The sequence below is a fragment of the Silurus meridionalis genome, chromosome 15 (genome assembly GCF_014805685.1).
Source record: "Silurus meridionalis isolate SWU-2019-XX chromosome 15, ASM1480568v1, whole genome shotgun sequence".
Classification (NCBI taxonomy): domain Eukaryota; kingdom Metazoa; phylum Chordata; class Actinopteri; order Siluriformes; family Siluridae; genus Silurus; species Silurus meridionalis.
In genome coordinates, this window is record NC_060898.1 from 787501 (window position 1) to 805000 (window position 17500).

The 17500-nt window shown below is 39.0% G+C and overlaps 3 protein-coding genes across 4 annotated transcripts in view; all 3 read left to right on the top strand.

Annotated features, from left to right (window-relative positions):
* LOC124397884 (ral guanine nucleotide dissociation stimulator-like) overlaps window positions 1-2535 on the top strand; it is a 23273-nt gene extending 20738 nt beyond the window's left edge. The window contains 1 exon segment of the mRNA XM_046867745.1: window positions 1-2535. This exon segment is cut by the window's left edge and continues 1159 nt beyond it. The gene's annotated coding sequence lies outside the window, so the exon portion shown is untranslated.
* A 2065-nt stretch (window positions 2536-4600) lies between these two features.
* plgrkt (plasminogen receptor, C-terminal lysine transmembrane protein) lies at window positions 4601-15101 on the top strand. Of its 2 annotated transcripts, none has more exons than XM_046867748.1 (5): window positions 4601-4728; window positions 5474-5558; window positions 10582-10712; window positions 11990-12099; window positions 14046-15101. In XM_046867748.1, exons 2-5 carry the CDS (start codon window positions 5478-5480, stop codon window positions 14171-14173), a joined length of 450 nt encoding a protein of 149 aa, XP_046723704.1. In that variant the 5' UTR covers window positions 4601-4728; window positions 5474-5477; the 3' UTR covers window positions 14174-15101. The 2 variants fall into 2 exon arrangements, with proteins under 2 accessions (XP_046723704.1, XP_046723705.1); XM_046867749.1 differs by lacking the exon at window positions 4601-4728 and adding an exon at window positions 4764-4902.
* Window positions 15102-15248: 147 nt separating this feature from the next.
* On the top strand, window positions 15249-17391 carry rln1 (relaxin 1). Its single transcript, XM_046867747.1, has 2 exons — window positions 15249-15738; window positions 16887-17391. The coding sequence occupies exons 1-2, from the start codon at window positions 15516-15518 to the stop codon at window positions 17240-17242; spliced, it is 579 nt and encodes a 192-aa protein (XP_046723703.1). The 5' UTR covers window positions 15249-15515; the 3' UTR covers window positions 17243-17391.
* Window positions 17392-17500: the final 109 nt, after the last annotated feature.

Below are 17500 nucleotides of genomic sequence, written 5' to 3' on the forward strand. Positions count from 1 at the left end.
TTTGTTTTACACCCGAAAGCGTCTTACAGTCCGGAAAAAACGCATTGTCCTCGCGTCTCGTTTATTATTGCGTGTTTTTTGCTTTTCCTTCCCTCTAATTGGTGCTAATTAACGCTGAGGCCGTCCTGCAGGTGAAATCGCAGGTGATCGTTTTAGAGCCTATCGATGCTAAAGAAGTCGAACAGACGAGGCTGAGAGTGCAGGGGTCAGAAACGTGTCTGTGCCGGAAAAAAAGAATGAAATAAAAAAAATGGTAGCACAAATTTTTTTTCCAGGACAGATGTTACTACTAACGAGCCAAATCTCTTTTTTTTTCTTGGACATTAGTTTAAAAATTTTTGTACAAAAAAAAAGACTTTTAAAGTAAAATTGAACGTAACGTAATAACTGCATTATGAATGAATTAACAAATGAACGTAATGAATGTATCATATCGCTACGACGTGTGTCCTTACGACCCTTTCACGTCACATCGCGTAACGTCACGGCGATGACCCCTGCTGACACGCTAGCATGCTACTCAACGTGCAAAGCCAGAGCCAACGCGATCGATCACAGGGAACGCCGACCTGCGCCGTGGTTATGGCGACTTCCTGCCAAGTCTCTCGGAGCCACGTGATTGGTCGATCTGGAAACGATTGGAAAAATTTCTTTTTTGAAAATAAAAGCGATTCTTTGTGAATGAAATTTGTTTGAACTCAAACGTGGAACACGAGAATAAAACCTGCTGACATGAAATAAACACACTAACGGGAGGGCGAGAGAACAGAAACAGTATAATCTAATCAGTTTGTTGTGATGTCATAATCTTTAGAAATCGGGCTGCTCTAAAACACCAAGCTGACCAGGAACTTGGAGTCATCGTGGGCGTGTCTCTCATTGTCAGGCAGCTCTCTGATTGGCTAAATAGAATCTGTAAAACGATTTAAAAAATGAACATTTTCTTAGAAATATATGATCAAAGTATTAAAAATTTTATGAACCTTTAATAGTGTGGCAATAAGTTGAAGGTAAGATATTTTTGGCCTGTGTCCCAAATTGCATACTACTGCTTTAAATAGCACTGCACTGAGTAGTACAGTTCTGTAGGATCCTGTTACAAATCTTTATTTAGTGGAAACATAAAGAATCCTGTTACAACTTGCTTACCTCCACTTTAAATATGGAAACAGTACTGCAGCACAAGAAGAATATGCTCCAAAATGCTTACTGCTGCTTTAAGTCTGGAAAAACTAGTAGTGCATTAGAGGATTGTGTTTCAGAATCCAGTGCAGTGAGTAGAGTAGTTCAGCAGCACTTTAACTTACTGTTAACAATAACAATTAGGTCAGTTTGCTTCAGTACAGTTCTATAGGATTCTGCTACAGTTTGCATACTGCTGCTTTAAAAATCATGTCACTGAGTAGAACATTATAGGTACTATTATGACATATTTAGTACAGTATAAAAATGAGTACCAAAGTACAAATTGCCGCTTTAAATAGTGTGGCATTAAGTAGACAGTACTGATGTAACAGCTGCTAGACACCGATTAGACACGGACACTGAAAACGCTGCAAGTTACATACTGCCGCTTTAACTAGCGTGACACTAATAGAACATCAAATGAAGAGGTCGCTGCCCCCTGTTGGTGTGGAGAGTTGTTTACTTTAATAAAGGTCAGCTTGGTGTGTTACAGTCCTTAGTGGGAGTGTGTGTTTTGTAGGACATTACGTAGTTTTGAAGAGACTGAAGATCTGAAACGTGAGCTAAAGACTGAATGTTTGTACAATCCTGTACACTCCCTTTAAAGTCAAGATGAAGATTTCGGACCCCACATCTACCGAGATTTCAGCAACTGTGTGATTTTGCATGTGTGTGTGTGTGTGTGTGTGTGTGTGTGTGTGTGTGTGTGTGAATTATATGTGGCAAAAAAGGGCCAAAGATCTTACAGATCATTTTACAGAAATATCATGTAACACTTAATGACTCATGAACAATGCCTGTTCACGAGAACACACATATACACACACACACACACTTTATATAGAATGAACAAACTTCATGTCATACCCACACACACTCATACACTCATCATGCTGGTGTCATTGCGCTTTTTACTTAAAAAGAAAAAGAACTAACAATATAACGATTTTTTTAGGTTCATTTTGTAATTTTTGTACATTAAATATTCGTTGTAGCTTGGCTTTTGTTTTCTCTGTGAGTGTGTGTGTGTGTGTGTGTGTGTGTGTGCGGATGCTCGCTCCACTATTTATTAAATTTGTAAATACTTTTTTGCAGCATTGTACATTTTGTTTTTTCTTCTCCTTGTAATTTACAAATGAATATATATGTAAATATTGAGTATATACGGCTGCGAGGTTTCTATACCGCTGTAACTCCAACTCTCCATCCACTTCCTGTTCTCCGTTTGTCTCGTGTCGATTTTTTTGTACGACGGTTTTCATTTTGATATTGCCACCCCACGCCCACCTGACTTTACTGTTTCTAGTGTTGGAGAGAAAAAACACCTATTAAACAGAGTGTGTAATAAAACTTCTGCTCTTTTTTTCTCTTTTAAAAAATTCCACATATAATGGTTTATTCTAAACTATGGGGGAAAAATAGTGGGTGGGGCCATGGTGGGACACGAGACAAGAGTAGGGTGGGTGATGTGAGACAAATCACTACAGAAGGATGGCCCTTTTGGGACAAATTGATACAGTGGGGTGGCAATGGTGGGACAGAGTTAAAGTGGGGTGGCCATGGTGGGCCACAGAGCTAGAGTGGGGTGGCCATTGTGGGACACAGATTTGGAGTGGGGTGGCCATGGTGGGACACATATTTAAAGTGAAGTGACCATGGTGGGACACAGAGCTAGAGTGGGGTGGCCATGGTGGGACACATATTTAGAGTGGGGTGGCCATAGTGGGACACATATTTAGAGTGGGGTGGCCATTTTGGGATGTTGCTGCTAAGGTGGAAAGGGCAATGGTGAAAACAGCTGGATTGGCCAATGTTGGAAAAATTACAACAGTGAGGTGGCCATGATGGGATAATGAGCTAAATTGGGCTGTCGGGGGTGGGGGTGTCATTGGTTGGGCGACATGGGACACAGAGTAGAGTGTGAAGGGTAATGTGGGACACTATATTCATGTATGATGATGTAAGTTTTTGTCAGAATAGTGTTAATTTATTGAAATGGCATTAAACTGCAATTCTACCCCTCTTTTGAGGAATACTAATTATTCTGCTGATGATAGAAATTCTACCACAAGATGGCGCTCTATAACTACCCCAGACTTTAGTGTGCTACTTTGAGTCCTGTATTCTGTGCAGGTTCCTGCTTCCCCTTTCCATTAACACACCTCATCAAATCATTTCATTACTTCAATGTAGGAGAATTAAAAAGGCATGTTTGAGTTCAGTGCTTCTCAATTCCTTTTTTTATGTTGAAAACACTGCATGGTTTGGTGATTTTTCTACACATGAACACTCATAACAATAAAAATACATTGGTAGAGACAGGAAATAAAACTAGAAGACCAGTAAAGTCTTTATCCACAAAATCTCACAGATACACTTACAAGGACATTTACAAGACAGACTTTTCAAGAAAAGGTGGACATGGTGAGGAAAGGTCTCCAAAACACTTCAAAACAGTTGCTAAATGTCTTCTTTCCTGTAGAATTTGCACAAAAACTCACAATTTGCCTTCATTTAAAATCCCCAGAAAAACCGTAATGTACAGCAGAATAAATGCACAAAAACACAGGGAACCCCGGGGTGATGTGATGAGGTGAGTATCGGTGCTTCTGCTGGAGATGATGATGTATGTGGGCAGTGCAGCTGCAGCTACAGTGAAAGGAGACGTGTTGAATTGTGTTCATTGGGTTTCTCACTTTAGTGATGACATTCATTCTCACTATATGAGATTCCTGTGTGATGCAGCACTTTTCTACTGCACTTCTCCAGGATGTCAAGAATCCTAAACCCCAATCATTGCACCATGTTACATAAAAGAAAGTGGAATTTAGAGATTTAGAAAGAATTTAGAGATCTGGGCCCATAAGAAATCCATAACAAATACTTTAAACAGTGATGAATTTGTAAAGATTTACAAATGAAAGAAGGAGTAACTGTAGATAGATGGAGGGATGGATAGTTAGTACAATAGTTAGATAGAAAAGGGCGGGAAATGTAACTGATAAACAATACAAATAAAGTTTTAAGTTGGTGTTGTTTATACAGTAATAAAGTAACAACAACAACAACAACAAAAATATTAATTTTATTTATAAGAAGTGGCAAAAATGAAAGGTAGGTATATAATGTTCTGATGCTGTATTTGGTTAAGTAATGAATAAAATAAAGAAAAGGAAATCTTGAAAAAAGTTCTATAAAAGTGTAAAAATGAAACTTTTTATTGAATGTTTTGATTTTGTACTGAAGTTTTAAAACAGCGTGGTTTTAGTTTAGTTTAGTTTTATAAACTCTCTCTGCGTCAGTATGACATTTCTTGATTGATCTTTGGACAGCCAATCACATCGTAGGACATGAGACCGTTTGGACCAATCACAACGGATGGGGCGGGATTAGTCCGAATTCGAATAACAAAACTGTTTCAGTCAGTCCCGCCTCAGGCACGCGCACGCGCGCACACACACACGCTTTACTTCTGTGTCTCACTGAAGTCTAAAGTGGGAAAAAAAAAAACATTTTATTATTTTATCGTCTTAAATCACTCAGGTATTGTCATTTCTTTAAGGTTGTGCGTTTCCGTGATTGAGAACGCGCCCGTTCTCGCGCTCCGAACAGATTAGCATGTATGCTAACTTCAGGACCCGGTTACCTCAGGCAGGAGTATTCAGTCAGAGTTTACTGATAAATAAATACAAATAAAGTATGAGTTGTAACCTTCTGGTAAGATGTTGTTTTGATTGTTAATCAAATATTTTTATTAAGTTTGTACTTTTACCTGGTTAATTATTTTTTAGTTATTCAGGATATTAATCCCAGGTCGGATTTAACCTGTCAGTCAGGTAAACACAGACAGGTAGATCTAAAAGTTTGTGCTATAATAGATCAATGATTTAATGTTAAATTCACAAACAGATAAATAAAAAAATGTGGCTTTAACTTGCTACAGGACAACACCAGGTACTATAAACAAAAACAACACAAAATTGATTAATTAGCGCATGTTGTTGAATTCTGCATCCTGATTGGTCAGAAGGTATTGATTAGTTGTCTATACCTGCAGCTCAGGTGATGGTGTGGGTTTATATCCATACACTCGGTCTGATACGTGCACAGTGTCATTGTAAACACGTAGACATGGTGGTGGTTTCTTGAAGTAAGGAGATGTTTATGTAAGGAGTGTAGAAGGAGTCTCCAGCGTCGGTGTCCTAATGTCTTAATAACCTGAGGAGAAGAATAATGTGAAGCTGGTGAGGGAACGACTGTATAACTCCTATGTTTCTCCATGTTTCAGGAGAATGGGTATTATTGTGTCAAAGGTCATGGAGCAAAATATTAAGAAGCAGCAGGAGTTCATGCTGCACAACTCCAGACTTCAGGTAGGTTCAAAAATGACTGATATACAGCATCTGTGCAAAGTTTGGAAACTCCTGGACTTTATGTTTTTTGAGACACATCCATGTTCCTTTTGTTTCTATGCAACAAACTCGAAGGCAGAAACACGCAGTAATGTGAGAGTGAATGAGTGGAGGAAGTTCTGTGGAGTCCAAAGGGGAGATTTTTGTCGACCAGAAGAACGTGTGTAAGACGGAGAACAGGAGAGAAGATGTGATCAGACTCACACATGGAGGTGGAAGTTTAAAGGTTTGGGGTTGTTTTGGAGCAGAGAAGGTTCCAGAAATTGAAAGTGAACCAACATGGCTCCCATTCCACACTTCATCACCATGCAGTTCCGTCTGGACCGAGCCGAAGCGCACGTCTGAGTTCTGTACGTGTTATTCAGAGAGTCATCTGGAGTGAAATCTTTCATGGAACCACCTGCCCAGTCACTGCATCTCAATCCTACTGAACTGCTCTGAGATGACCAAGAAACATCCAACTAGTTAAGAACATTTCTGGAGAGCTTTACAAGAGACACAGCAAAGAATTTCAGCTGAACGTTTGGAGAAATGAAGTGTCCAAAATTTTGAGAGTGTGGGAAGCTGTTCTTCATGAAAGTGGAACATCTGGAGATTTATAAATTTGTTTGCTCAAAGTGAATCTTCAGATTGTAACATCACCGAGTTTGTTGTGTAGAAACAAAAGGAACATGAAGGTGTCTCTCACACACAATAAAACACTTGGTGTTTCCACACTTTTCACAGGAACCGTATTAAAACACAATCTGTAATATAAAGTCTTCTGAGCTCTATTGATTTCTGTATTCAGGTGACAGACGGAGGAAGTCTAATTTTTAGATGTTTAAATTGGCACGTTTTAAGGGTGGAGCAATATATTGACAGAGATAAATCACGATATGTCCAGTTGGCTCATTACTTTAGACATCCTTTAATGGAGAAAACAAAAAAGTAATTGTAATGTTTACAAAAGTTTTGTAAATATTTGATGTGTATTTGTTTATAGAAGGTTATTAGAAATAATAATGCTGTATAAGGAATCGTATTTCTCGTCTTTGTTGTACTGAGAACAATTGAAGATATTTAAATGTTTTGTTTTGCTGTTCAGATAAAAATAACGTGACATTTTCTTTTAGCTCTATTATCTGTTTATCCACAAATAATCGCTGTGGATTGTTTCTGATATTTTCTGACTGCTTTGTTTTCGCCGCTGAGTGTCGAAGAATCGATTGGTTATATTAATACGGGGTTGTGGTTTTTTTTTTTTTCTTTTTCTTTACTGCACCTTATAGAAAAATGCCTCAATGGTATAAATATAAGAATTAAACGTACATATGAATAACTTAAAAAAATACTTCGTCTGCATGTGTCTGATGCCAGCAAGTGAATTTAATATTTTAAAAGCATATAAAGAGAACGGCGAAGCACAAAAAAACACACACACGTAGCTAGAAGTGTCGACACCTTATTGTATAATTAAAAATTATATAAATATGCAGGTAGAATTGTATCATCATCAAGAATCTTCTCTGCTGAAGTTCAGTCCAGACATGGAGCAGCTTTCATCTGACATTTTATATTTATATGACGCTAGAAATTTAGTTCATTAGCTAAAGTTTAGATCACGTTTTTTTTTTTTCTTTATCAACCCTTTTATAGCACTACAAATCAACCATTAACACCAATAATGCTTTTTATCTACATCAAGGGTGCCAATAATTGTGGAGCTGCCACTATATAATTATGGAGTATTGAGTATGCCACTGTATAATTAAATGTGAACGCTCTGTTCAATCTAATTAATCAAAAAAAATAAAAATCATATAAATAAATATATATAAATAAATAAATAAGAATTCCTTCCTGTTCGAACTTTATAAAGTGCACAAAAAAATCACGACCGTAATAAAAGCCGTGTTGTTTTTACGAACAATTCGTCCGTTTCTTCCTGTTCGTTTCTCCAGAAATCGACACGAGGATGCAGAGTTTTGCTCGTTAAAACCGTGTTGATGATTTCCGTCCCCCGCAGGGACGAGGTGTAACCCGCTCACTCTTATTGCCAATCAGAGTGTAAAAGGCTTGTTTTCCAGCCTCATTTTACACTGCGGATAATGTGATGTTGTTTGATTGATCTGTGGCCGTGAGGCGGTGAGCAGCTGTGATCTGCGATATTATAACACCAGGATTTCTTCCACTCGATGAAGGGCGGATTATAAACCGCGCAGCTGTTTCCTCCGTATTAACACTCATAAAGACTTGATTGATCACCGACGGGGTGCCGATCGCATGTGTTTGTTTAAGTTCAGGATCGGTGACGCAGTTGCATTCCACCGGATTGTATTTATCTCAATATCCTCCGTGTATTTCTTACTTTCTTGGTTCTGTACACCAACATCTCATACAGTTGTGTGTCTCCAACATTGTTTTGGGGAAGAAACACTGGGGATGGAAACTCAGGTGTCCCAATACTTTTGTTCAGTGTTAAAAAGGTGACTATAGAATCTACATCCTGCATATTTATATTACAGTTTCATAACTTCTGTTTCTCATATCTCACGTCATTAAAACTGAATTTAGTGTTATTTTATCTGTAGTATTAAATCTGTGATTGTGTGATATAAATGTTCCACATTGCAGAAGTATAAATCAGGATTTATAGTAAAAGTAGATGCATTTTATTAAAGTATACAAAAACCCGAGAAGAGCAGGTCGGTCCAAAACGTCCTGAATACAAGAGAGTGGAAATAAATGGAGAAGAAGAATGTGAAGACTGAAAAAATACCATCAGCGTAATTACAATAATAATCTTTTAGTCTGTTTTTGTCCTTCTGTGACCCTGAAAATGAGTCGCTGTCAGTCAGGGGACAAAGACGCTCACTCGAGGGACCATTTAAGTGACAAGATTTTCTTTTTTCCATTACATGTGACAGTGTAGTGTATACGCTTCATCTGTGATGTCCATTACCCCACACGTCACCGGCTATTATTATCCACTCGCACGTTTTCTCTCAACTTTTATTGAGTTGGGAAATTATTTTTGACATAACAGAAAGGATGCACAAATTCTGACAGCAGAGTTTCACGTCATGTGAGGCAGATTAGATGTCATTGTTTTTATTTAGTGTTTGGTTCTTTTAGTGTTTGGTGCTAAGCATGTTGAATAAAGTTTTTATCAGCCCTGACTGTAGTGTGCAACTTTTCCACACATCGTACGTTAACTTCAGTTAAGATGAAGTTGGACATTGTCTTCTTCTTCTTCTTTCAGCTTCTCCCATTAGGGGGCACCACAGCGGATCCTCTGTCTTCATGCCCCCCTGTCCTCTACATCTGCCTCTTTCACACCAACTACCTGCATGTCTTCACTCACCACATCCATAAACCTCCTCCTTGGTCTTCCTCTTTTCCTCCTTCCTGGTGTCTCCATCCTCAGCATTCTCCTACTGATATACCCCGTATCCCTCCTCTGCACATGTCCCAATATACCCCATGTCCCTCTAATAAACTCATTTCTAATCCTGTACATCCTCGTCACTCCCAACGAAAAGCTCAACATCTTGGACATTGTAATTAACCATAGTCTTCCTGTTGCCTAGCAACCCTGTATAAACATATATTAAAATAGAAATAAATTCTTCAATATCTGAACATTGAAGACCAGATCAGCTCCTGCAGTTTCAGCTGAGAGATAGTGAAGGCATTCGATTGGAAGTAGATCAACTTTTCTTTATACTTTTGTTTATACGGAAATAATAAATTATTTAAGGAATTTGGGTTTTTTTGGAAATTAAAATATTTAAAGCAACTAACAAGAACATCATTTAACTGAAATGAGCAGTTACTTAAGTACTGATAATTACTAACTGCACATATTTACAAAACAACACTCTTTTTTAGGTAAAATAAATAAATCAAATGGCTACAAACCGCAAACAAAGTTTTTTTTGGAAATTAATTAGATTTTGTCCAACGTTTATTTAATTACCTGTAAAACTGAGAGATTTACAACTATATAACACTTTTATATATATATATATATATATCAGCTTTAACTTCCCCAAAGCTTCAGCGCTGCTCTGCTCTGTTTCTGATTCCTGATGGAGAATTGGTTCAATCACAACGCAATAACAACAATAACATGATTTTACAGTTTAATGGTGGTCAACATTTGCTTGTCTTGTTCTACTTGTAACTGCAATTATGTAATTGATTTATTGTGAAAACACACAAGGTGTAAAACAGAATAACAGAAGGTGTATTTTTTTCCACTCTCACCCACTCAGTGTTTCTTCTCACCTCTTTCTTCAGCGTCACTTTGGGTGGTGATGTAATGAGATGACTGTTTAAGGAAAGAAATTAACACATGAATAAGATGTAATAAAAAAAGACGTTGACGTTTTTGTCAAAGGCAGAACAAGTGTCAGGATGAGTCAGTGAGCGGAGACGTGTGTCCCAGTCAGGCACAAACACGTGCCCTGCAATTTAAAGCACTTTAACGTAGAATGTTAAATACACGTTTCATTTTCTTCACCGTCACGCAAGCAGACATCTAGACGACCACTTCGGTCGAGTTGAAATACTTTTGTTACGTTTTTGGTCTCGTTTAAAGCATGAAATGGTTAAATTCGAATGTCTGACGGGAATAAGATCGTTAACGCATGGAACATAACTTCCATTCTTCCGCTCTTGTGAACGTCTGTTTGCCACGTTTGCGAAAACAGAGAACGCAGAGCCGATGCTCGATATATTATAATGATCTAAATAAGGAATTTGGAACATTTTCAGCGTTGCATTTAAAAGTTAATTTCACTTCTGATTGTTTTTTCGGCCCAAATCTCCAGAACACACGTCATTTCTGCAGTTTTACAGTCTCATGAAGCGTGTTTGATTCACTTTCTGTAAACGAGTTGGAGATGGAGAACACACTCTTGTTCTGTTCAGCACTCACTTTGTCTGCAACACTACAGTGTGTGTGTGTGTGTGTGTGTGTGTGTGTGTGGTTTTGTAGATGGAGCGTCAGATCCTCATGCAGAACGAGATGCGAGAGCGACAGATGGCCATGCAGATCGCCTGGTCCAGAGAATTTCTTAAATACTTCGGGTCGTTTTTCGCCCTGGCTGCAGTCGGCCTGAGCACTGGGTCAGCCAGCCACACACACACACACACACACACACACACACACACACTCACACCACGACAGAGGGATGCTTTACATCACAGATTTTGCATCTGGATGACCTTTTCTTTCTTTCCTGCTCATAGAATTTACTCAAATAATCTCGAGCAGTATTAAAGGCTTTGAGTTAATAAGGTGTTCGTGAAGTTCATGAGAAGGAAATGTAGAAGTTACTCAAGGTCTATTTACAAGAAATATCAAATCAATCATAATAGTCACGAAGCGAATGCAAAAAGTTCAGCTTAGATCCATACAAACACATGGATCTGACGCAGTGATGGTGCGTCTGTCAGATGGTGTCTGGTACAGAAACATCAAATTATTTAATGATATTGATATCAATTATAGTATAACATTTTGTAATTTGTTGTTAAATTTATAAATTATATAATGGATATAATAATCAATAATTTTTAATATATTTTTTATGAAAGAAAAATCTTCATACAGGTATAATGAACTTTCTATGTCTATTTTGATTGACAAAAATACCCCAACAGATACATTATTAACCAACAGATGATAAATGTATTATAAAATGTACATGTTCTTAATAATTGTAAAGGAAAATGAATATTACATTGAGGAAACTTTGAAGTAGTCACAGTCACAAAGTCATGATAAATCCATCATTTTTGGTTCATTTAAAGTTTAATAAAAAAATTTCACCTTCACTACATGGACAAAAGTATTCGAACACCTGATCTTTTCATCCAGATGTGGTTCTTCCCCAAACTGTTAGCACAACGTTGGAGGGACACGATTGTATCGGACGTCTTTGGATGTGGTGCTTGAAATTCTCCCTTTACTTACTCTAGAAACCCCCAAAACCTGTTCCTGCATCACAATACCCCTGTGCACAAAGCCAGCTCCATGAAGAGCTTCTATACATGGTTTGGAGTGGAAGATCTTGAGTGGCCTGATATAGAGCTCAGCTCCATGAACCACAAGCATACACCAAAATCAGTGCAACATCTTCCCAGAAGAGTGGAAGTTAGTATAAGAGCGAGTGGGGACTACTTGTGGAATTGAATGTTCAAAAACACATACAGTAGTCTTACGCTCAGGTGTCCACAAACTTTGGCCATGTTCCCTATCTGACTAACTAACTCGTCTATTTTCTGTTATTTTCTTTTCTCTAATTGTGAACTTAAGGAAGATCTGAAGGACAATCAAACTTTCCCTGATCATTTGATGCTCCTGCAGATGAGGCTGATGTGCTTGCTGTGTATTTCCACAGAGCTATAAAGAGGAGGAAACCGGGTCTGTTCGCACCGATGGTACCACTGAGCTTCATCCTGGCGTATCAGGTGGACATGGCGTACGGATCTTTCATCCACCGTATGAGAGGTGCGTAAAAAGTCCTCGATTTCAGTGGCAGCGTGAAGGTGCCTTTATCTCTAATACGTCGCATTAAAAAGTACAAAGTTCCTCCAGTTACTCTGTAAGGAAGTCTGAACTATGGTTCCTCACCACCGTCCTTCCTTCCTGAACTCATGTAATTAACTCAGAAGGTTTGAGTCACTTGAGCTGCTTCAAGTGTGTGATTCATGATTATAGGTTCAGGAGCTGCATTAATCCTGTTACAAGCTTCTGTGTTCAGGTGTCTCCCCCTGTGCCTCTCAGAAAGTCCTGCTGAAGTGCTCTGACTATTCTATGAAACGCAGTGCACATTTAGCTGTTAATGAGGTCTTATGATGTATGAAATAGTGGTGGGAGTGAAACCCCCCAGGGCCACGCCACCATGTTATTAATTTAATCAACACGAATGGAAAGCACTTGAAAAGTCTTTCACGATTCCTCTGTGATTATTTTTCCTGTAAACGGAATAAATGACGAGGCCTGTTGTGTTTTATAATAAAGAGATTATAATGTTTACGATTCGTTCAAGTCGGCCAATTGGTGTCTTCTGAAGCTTTAAGGTTGAGGTGTTCTGTTTAGTGATGGACTCTTACATGCAGAAATGTTCATGCAAATTGCAGTCCTAAGTTATTGTAGAAAACTATAATAAATACAGTCCAAATCCATCTTAATAGTTCCTGAGTTGCTCATTTATGCGTAAACCGCTGAGCCACGTGAGGTGACGTGCCCTGATTTACAGAGGGATGTGACGTCTCCTGGCCTGTGCTTTTTTCCAATCAGTCAGTTTTTTTACCTAAATAGAAGCTCCGTGTTCATCCACCGATTGGGAATGTTCCCTGTTTAATCTCGAGTCGATGATCACTCGGCTGAGCGTCTTAGAATCCACACGTCTCAACACTCCTTCTTAGCTTCAATTAGGAGTGTGTGTGTGTGTGTGTATGTGTGTGTGTGTGTTTTAACTCGAGAAGTGTAAAGTCTGGTTGGAATCACTTGATCTGACCAGATACAACACTAATCAATGTTTATAATAATAATAATTAATAATAAGATTATGATCAAATGTGAGCAAAAAGCACAGAAATAATTGACACCCAATATCACAGGGCTCAGTGCAGTCATGTGTGTCAGAGAGGGGGCGTGTTTCTAAACAATGTCACCTGACTTTATTTATCTGTGTTGAGACGCACGAGGCCCAGCTGAGACACACCGAGACACACTGAGCGTGTGCAGGGTGTTTACTAACATGACCTCGTTTCATCATTGAATGTGCAGATTTTGTGTTGTAGGGCAGGTAAATGTGACGTGTTGCCGTGACGATGTGAGCGCAGGAGAGATTTGAATTATTTGCATAAACATTAGGAAAGGATTTATTGGTAATAGTTAGTAATGGCTACATGCTAAATTGTTTGTTAATATAATTAATTTATTAAATAATAAAATTCTCTCTGACTGTTTGTTAATTTTTGTATTTGTTTACATTTCCAGGGAAAGTTTGTGTTTGCTAGACATTTGTATTGAGAAATTAAGTTTGTAAAATGCAGATGTTTTCTACATTCAGTGGTGTTTTACTTTAGTGATGATATGATGGACCCTCTGCTTCACCGAGACAAATATCTGTAAATTATCGCCTTATTTTACCTTCGACAATTTGAAAGCGAACGTAAAAGAACGGCAACATTTTCTCCTTCGGTGCTCCAATTATCGTTTCTTTTTTTAGCTTGTGTTTCTTTTTTTATAATTTTAATAGAGCTGGGGAACGTTTTCTCATCGTTACAGTAATAAAATATTCTACCATAAACTATTAAAGAATCCCCCAAACCCCTGAAGTCTTTATTAGACCACATTTTCTCATTACTTTGGATTTATATTTGTCTAGAAGGAGCGTTCATGCGCTTGGTGTCTATTAACTCCCGAGATGTGTTTTGTGATTGCAGAAGAAGCCGAGAGCATCATGGTGGCTGAAGCGGATCGGCTGAATTTGCCCCACGGAACGCCGACGTTCGAGAGCATTGAGAAAGTGCGCAGAGCGAAGTCCCACCTCCTGCCTCTCTCAGAGAAATGAGGGACGCTGTTAGCAGGGGTGAGTCGTGGAGTGGAGGGGGTGGGTTTGTTGAAGAACGTTCTGTGAGGTTCTTCATGTAATATAATATACTGATCTCTGTGATCGAATTCAGCATGCTCGCTGGTGTTCGAGTGATAAATATAAATCCCTAAAACGTGTTTGATTGGAAAATTTTTGACATTTTAGATCAATTAATTAGAACGAGATCTTAAAACTTGATTGGATTATTGTGGGAAGGTTGTAGCTCTGTGTTTAAGGCATTGGAAGGTCATACGTTCAAATCCCAGCACCACCAAGCTGCTACTGTTGGGCCCCTGAGCAAGGCCCTTATTCCTCAACTGCTCAGCCGTAATTCACTCTGTATATGGGCGTCTGTTAAATGGCGTTAATGTAAATGTTCTGATTTTGCGTCCACTTTTGCATTAGTTGTGCCGTGTTGGTCAGAAAGTTGAGAGCAGGCTGATAGTTTGCAGTTTAATTCACTTTTCAGAGTTTCAATTCGTTCTCTTGTATCAATCTTTATAAGAAATTTCATGGAGCAATGTGTAATTTTGCATGTACTTCCCGGAACTGTCCACTGAACTAAACTACAATTACAATATAGACTTTTTTTTATTATTAAATTCTGCCATAACTGACTTAAATGTATCTTGAGAGTGGGTGGGGAAAGGGGCGGGGCTAATCTCAAAACTTGGGTAAAAAAATCCCAAACTAAATCCATTGAACTATTACAAACTGCACCTTGATCTTATACGCAGCTAATTGGCTACTCATCAGATACAACTTGAGTCACACTTGATATTTTCCTAAATGTTAATAAATTAATATTGTATGTAATAAATTTGATTTGGGGTTGTGTTTCTATTTGCAATGATTTTGTTTTGAGACTGTTATCAAAACTACAGATTAAAACCGTGTTTTCAAGAGACTCTGAAATCATGTCCAGTCTGTTTGAGATCTCATTGTGACACACACACACACACACACACACACACGTGTGTACACAGACAAATGGATAGGCAGTTCTCTCTGTTCTCTTGGTGCATTCTGTAAAATGTTGCCGTGTCAAATGAACAAATAATAAACCTGTCTGTCTGTCTGTCTGTTTGTTTATATCATTCTGTCTTTTGTTTGTGTAATATATCAATAGCTTCTATATGTATATTCATTCACCTGTTGTGTGTGTGTGTGTGTGTCTGTTTTAATGTGGGACGTAAGGGGGGTGATGGGCGGGACTTAAGTAGAAACTCTGTCGAGTTCCGTGACGTCACCGGGTCCTATAATCTATAAATGAACTGTGGATGTCTCTCTCGCCCGGTATCTGCACGCACCTTGTGTGTGTATGTGTGTGTGTGTGAGTACGCGCGGGTCCGTGCTGCGTGTCCTGACCATGTCCCGGCTGCTGATCCCGGTGCTGCTGTGTGGGGTGTGCGCGTGCGCGCGCGGGGTGCAGCAGCGCGACTACGGAGTGAAACTGTGCGGAAGAGAGTTCATCCGCGCCGTCATCTTCACCTGCGGGGGGTCGCGCTGGAGACGAGCCATCGACCTGGAGCTCCCGGGACACGGTGAGTCTCTCACACACACACACACACACACACACACACACACACACACACACACACAGAGCTATAATGTTGAACTTTTAGAAACACACAAAAAAGAAATAGCAAACTGTACTTTGTGCAGGTGTAGTGTGTGTGTGTGTGTGAGAGAGGGAGAGAGAGATATAGAGATATAGACACAGAGCAGGTCTTTGTGTTATTGAGCATTGGTGTGATTAATGCGACTCTGGAGCAGTTTCGGATCTCCAGTGTTCCCAGCAGACTGACCTTCTGCACTAATGACTGATCAGTAATTAAGCTCCGAGGTCATGATGTAATACATCTCAGCCTTCTGCTGATGTGTTCAGAGTCTCAGCTTTTGCTTCTGTCATCAATCCAGCAGGTTTTTAAGACGTTAAAGATTTTCTCTCGATTTCCCTCAGGAGACGTTTCCCTTCTCTTTTTCTCGCTCTGAAAGTTTAATTATTTATGAATCTATATATATATATATATATATATATATATATATATATATATATATATATATGTGTGTGTGTGTGTGTGTGTGTGTGTGTGTTATTTTATTTCAAGTTTTCTATTAAATAATGTAAAGACTTTAAACCCCTGAAAAATCTCTTACATTTATTCTTAATTACAAGACACAGAATAATAAAGTAATAAGAACACTGGTGATGGAGGTTTTCTTCTTTCATATTTTACCATTTCATCTAAACTTTAATCGATTTGTCTCAACATTATTATTTATATTAGTCCAAATAAATCCTTATTTCATCCTCACACCAGCTCTTTTTAAACATATAAGCAGCACCTCCATGTTCTAGTTCCCCTGTAATAAAAGGGTTGGTAGATTGGTATATTCACAGCACTGGTATGGAAGAGGTTTTCTGTAAGGAGATGTTTATTTAACAGCTGTAGAAGAAGTCTCCAGTGTCAGCACTTTATAGCAAGCAAAGCTATGACATCTTCAGGACAGAGGAGTTTACACTTTCAGGTTCCTCAGTAACTATTAACTCGGAGAAAGGCTGGTGAGGGAACAAGTTCTTCTATCCGCTATAACCTCAGTATATCATATCATGGACTTCCTACATCACTGAATGTATTGGTAATCAACCCAGACATATGATTCAGCCTTAAACATCTCCATTCCTCAGATCCGAACCTGGTCCTCTCGTACCCAACCTCGTTAGATGGAGAAGATCAACTCGGCTGGATAAACGACAACGCAGCTCCAAACAAACGATCCTCCGTCCTCTCTCCTGCTTTCTCCTCGTCCTCCTCCTCTCTCAGTGACCTGAAACCCAGAGACGAGTCGAGATTGTCTGAGCAAGTGCAGACGAGCTGGCTGGATTCGCTCTTCTTCTCCAGGCCACTAGGGGGTGAGCGAATCCGGAGTTTAGACCTCGGCTGGCTTCGTGAGGACCGGAGGAGGCGTAACTACTCTCTGGGCCTGGCGGGGCTCTGCTGCAGTCAGGGCTGCACCAAGAACGACATCGGACGCCTATGCTGAGGACGGAGCCGTGAGGTCCAGAACTTTATTCACAATCACACATGGAACCTCTTACTGCTCCTCCACACACGTCCAAATTGTAAATATTGTGTATGATATTATAATAAATGATATACAAATAAACAAATAAATAAATATTATTATCAGAACTGAGTGACTGACGATCCCTGATCTATAAACCACACGATTTCATTCACAAGAAAATCTGGATTGAAAGGGGCGGGGCTTAATTTTAACTCATCCACCAATCACTAATCT